The 4,609-nt window shown below is 47.1% G+C and overlaps 1 protein-coding gene across 2 annotated transcripts in view; it reads left to right on the forward strand.

Annotated features, from left to right (window-relative positions):
* EOMES (eomesodermin) overlaps positions 1 to 4,056 on the forward strand; it is a 5,504-nt gene extending 1,448 nt beyond the window's left edge. The window contains exons 3-6 of one of the 2 annotated variants that reach the window (XM_015565970.1): positions 563 to 684; positions 1,121 to 1,279; positions 1,365 to 1,426; positions 2,158 to 4,056. In XM_015565970.1, coding sequence (XP_015421456.1) covers positions 563 to 684; positions 1,121 to 1,279; positions 1,365 to 1,426; positions 2,158 to 2,896 — 1,082 coding nt within the window. In that variant the 3' untranslated portion in view covers positions 2,897 to 4,056. The remainder of the gene's footprint in view (positions 1 to 562; positions 685 to 1,120; positions 1,280 to 1,364; positions 1,427 to 2,157) is intronic. The other variant, XM_015565974.1, reaches the window with a different exon arrangement.
* Positions 4,057 to 4,609: the final 553 nt, after the last annotated feature.

Here is a 4,609-nt window from a genome sequence, read left to right on the forward strand (position 1 = left end):
TGAGCATGAGTTCCTTGTCTTGAGTGTTTGGCTGAAGGAGAGAATTGCTAAGTCAGATTTCTTGCTTTCCAATATACAGAGCTTTAACCATAACCCTACTGCAGCCCCCCCGATTTCCAGGTTTGAGGAAGGAATTGTCATAAACTCTCCGGGTGTCAAGGGCTCCTGGCATCCTAATTTCCACCTGAGAAAGCCTTCCCCAGGTGGAATCCCACCCATAAAAATTGCAACCATTTCCATCAGATGTTGCCCTTCGAGCTTTCCCTGAGCTACACGAGGCCTCCCCTGTTGCCTCCATTTTTATATGCTGAGGTCCTGTTAAGATGAGCACCTTGTCAAGGAAGGCCTGGGGGCACACCGGCTCTGCAAGGGGTGTGATGGGATGTACCAGTGGAGTCTAATGGTCTCCATTGGCCTTTCTAAGCAGCTCGTGCTGGGGAGATTTGTGCTGTAAGTCCTGCTCTTAAACCTGGCCCATAGATAACAGGACATCCCTCCCTCCGCTCCATTTGTAAACAGCCCTCTAGGCTTAGGTTCTGTGTTTTGTTTCATTTTCTCTTAGGCAACAAAATGTACGTCCACCCAGAGTCTCCTAATACTGGTTCCCACTGGATGAGACAGGAGATTTCCTTTGGGAAATTAAAACTCACCAATAACAAAGGCGCCAATAACAACAACACTCAGGTAGGGTGACAGAGGAGGGGGATGTCTTCTGGCTGGTGATCTCTTTTCTAACAAGTTCCCTGACTCTTCACTGGTTTTACCTGTTTACTCGCCTATTTCTAAGCTTTTTTTTTCTTTTTCTTTTGACCTTGTCATTCTCACTTTCACACTGGATTTCCATAACAGTGAGTTGACTATTAGGAACAGAAATACTGAAATCTTTGGGGGACTTAGGAAATCAAGAGGAGAGAGTGCTTTCGAAACATGCACATCCAGCTAGGTTTTGTTACAAAAGTGGCAACGATAAGATCTTAAAAATGGCAATAGAAAATGGTAGCTGCTGTTGGGGAGCGAGCGGGAGCCCCATTCCAAAATATGTAGTTTGTTAACGTCTACTTTTGTTGAACCTTTAAGAGACTGTTTCGATTTGGCCACTCTATTCCTGTACCACTTCCAGATGATAGTCCTACAGTCTTTACACAAGTACCAGCCACGACTGCACATTGTTGAAGTTACAGAGGATGGCGTGGAGGACTTGAATGAGCCCTCAAAGACTCAGACCTTTACCTTCTCAGAAACGCAGTTCATTGCCGTGACGGCCTACCAAAACACCGACGTGAGTGCCCCAGATGTCCCAAGACTCTGGCAAGCTAGGCCCAGTGTGCTAAAGCACTCAACAACCATTTTTCTCCCCCATCCAGATAACGCAACTAAAGATTGATCACAACCCCTTTGCAAAAGGCTTCAGGGACAACTACGATTCGTAAGTGCTGCTTTTGTCCATGCTTGCGTGTCACCTGGGAACAGGACACTCGTCATCAGACACTTTCCTAAGACCATATTCTGGGAAAAGCTTTCATATTTTGAGATTTTCTGTTTTTATTTTTATCTTTTTTTTTTTTCTGCCTGAACTAACCTTGCTTTAGAATTTTCACAGAAGGCTTTTGTTAATTTCTAAAGAAATGTAAAGGGGGGGGGGCATTTTTCTTTTTAACATTTGAGTGGAGATTTGACATTTTCATAATCTGCATTTACATATCTTTCCATGTGATCCCAACTTTCTGACCCTCTCAGGAGCCGTATTACTACTCCCCCCCCCCTTTTTTCTTTTACATAAGAAAAACCTGACCCTAAGAGGATGTGATTTTCACATCAACAAAAAGGCTCTGCAAATGCCTTTTAAATGTGGCATTCCTCCCATCACACTGACAGGGGAGAAGGGAGAGTTGTTGCGCTGAGTTCCTCAAATCCTAGGATCTGCAAAGGTGGACTTCCTATAGTTTAAATACTTAATACGTGGGAGGGAACTTTTTCTTACGTGGTGGGGAAATTTACCCCCTGGAGCCAAGAGTCCAAGTTCAAATGGGCCAGGGCGTCTCCTACCTCTGTCCCTCCACACCAGCAGACCAGTGCGTTTTCATTTCTGGGAATTTGGTTTGTTTGGGGACAACATTAGGGTTGTTGTTTTTTTAAGTGTTTTTCTTTATATTGTAGCATGTACACCGCTTCAGAAAATGACAGGTTAACTCCATCTCCCACGGATTCTCCTAGATCCCATCAGATTGTCCCTGGAGGTCGGTACGGCGTCCAGTCCTTCTTCCCGGAGCCCTTTGTCAACACTTTACCTCAAGCCCGATATTATAACGGCGAGAGAACCGTGCCACAGACCAACGGCCTCCTTTCACCCCAACAGAACGAAGAGGTGGCCAACCCTCCCCAGCGGTGGCTTGTCACGCCTGTCCAGCAGCCTGGGACCAACAAACTAGACATCGGTTCCTATGAGTCTGAGTATACGTCCAGCACCTTGCTCCCCTATGGCATTAAATCCTTGCCCCTGCAGACATCCCATGCCCTGGGGTATTACCCTGACCCAGCCTTCCCTGCAATGGCAGGGTGGGGAGGTCGAGGTTCCTATCAGAGGAAGATGGCCGCCGGACTCCCATGGACCTCCAGAACCAGCCCCCCTGTGTTCTCTGAAGATCAGCTCTCCAAGGAGAAAGTCAAAGAAGAAATGAGCTCTTCTTGGATAGAGACTCCCCCTTCCATCAAGTCTCTGGATTCCAACGATTCGGGAGTGTACACCAGCGCTTGTAAGCGAAGGCGGCTGTCTCCCAGCTCCTCTAGCAATGAAAATTCTCCCTCCATAAAGTGTGAGGACATGAACGTCGAAGAATACAGTAAAGACACCTCAAAAGGCATGGGGGGCTATTATGCTTTTTACACAACTCCCTAAAGAGTGGTTTTGACCTCATCAAAACGAGCTAAGTTTTTGCAGATGAACTTGGTGGTGTTTTTTTGTTGTCTCCTTTGCCTAGGTTGCCAAAAAGATGTTTGCCTTCCACCTTGATGCATCCTGTTCTGTGCAATTCTCTAAAAGAAGGTGCCAAAGCTTTTTGATTGCTGCAGGTAATGGAAACAAGCCTAGCATTTTATTTTTTTCTTTCTGAAATACAGTTAATTGAGGACTTGGAAGGGTTTTAAAATTTGAAGGTCATTCAAAGTTCTGGATTTATTTATTGGAAACACTAAACATTCAGAGAATGGGGCTGCGAAGATGGAGTGCTGAGCGCTATCCAATGAGTTCAAAGCTTTGGTTCTTATTTCTGTTTTTTAAATCTGTGAGCATATAGAAGCCCAGAATCGGTTAAGGTATTTTGCTTCTAGAAGAGAAGGGCTGGTCCTTAAGCTTCAACAGGGGACTTTTTGCTGTTACCTTCTGCAAGGGACAAAAGATGTTAGGCCTGGGAGGCAAGAAAAACTTTTGTAAAAGAAGGTATTGGTCTTACTGACTTGGATTCCTCCCAGGCTTTCAGCACAAGCCATGTCTGCCCTGTTCATGATTGCCTCGCTGGCTAGGCCTCTGCTGTGTGCCCGGGTGGCTCATAAGACTCAGGAGAGGACAAGGGAGGGAATCACCCCCCCCCCTAAAGGAAAAAAGAATGAACGAAAAAGAAAAATTTAAAGTGTACAGTTTGTGTGCTTAGATACACTGTAGAATAATGTGGAATATATTGTACAAATAGTCTACCTGTGTGTCTGAGATGATGTAAAATCGGTGCTTTGGCTTTTGGACAGAATGTGCAGATCACCTGGCAACAGCTGCGGGGGCGGGGGGTGGGGGGGGGATCCTTTCTCTCCTCATCCCAGCCGAATTGGGGAATGTTCTGTTTACTTTTTAGATAGTTAAGAATGTATTCAGCTACTCTCTACTTAACTTGAACCGTGTCTAAGGGAAACTCCTATTTCGTCCTCTTCCTTCGCCACCCCCACTACCCAACTTGGTAATGTGAAGAAAGTAAAACCCGATGCCACAGCTCCTGTAGGCTTTTTAGAGACCTTGGATTTTCATGTACAGTCCTAGTAATTTTTTAATAAATGTGGTTCATTAAGGGAGCAGGCATAGCTCTGTCTTCTGTACTATGGGTTTTCATCGAAAGGTCTTCTTTTGCTTTTGCCTTCCACCCTTCTCCTGTGAACAGTTTCACCAACCCCTCTCCCTGCCATGGAAGGCTCTGGAATCTCTAAGTGGACACTGTAGTCATGAGGGGTGGGATGCTTTTTATTTTTATATATATTTTTATCCTTGAATATGAATGGGGTTATTTCCTCACCCCTCTGGGAAGTCTGAACAATGGGTATGGGGGCTGGGAGGTGGGGGTTGCCCAGATGCAAGACTGCCTACACCAGGGCTAATTCAACCCTGGAAAACCTCGTGCCCTGGGCGTCCGAGCTCGGGGCCCGTTCCTAGGCGTACTTGGGGCCACCCGTCCCTGACCCACGTGGGCTCCCTGGGAACCCCCGTGGCCCTTTGAGCACCCACGAGTTCCGGGTAGACGAGGAGCGGCGCGGAGCTGGCCGCCCACAGCTCAGCTCCTGCTCCCACCTGCGGCTTGTGCGCGGAGCCCGGGGCTGCGCTCCCCGGCGGCTGCCGGCCTGGCCCGGGGCC

Source organism: Myotis davidii, unplaced genomic scaffold (genome assembly GCF_000327345.1).
Source record: "Myotis davidii unplaced genomic scaffold, ASM32734v1 scaffold1350, whole genome shotgun sequence".
Lineage (NCBI taxonomy): Eukaryota > Metazoa > Chordata > Mammalia > Chiroptera > Vespertilionidae > Myotis > Myotis davidii.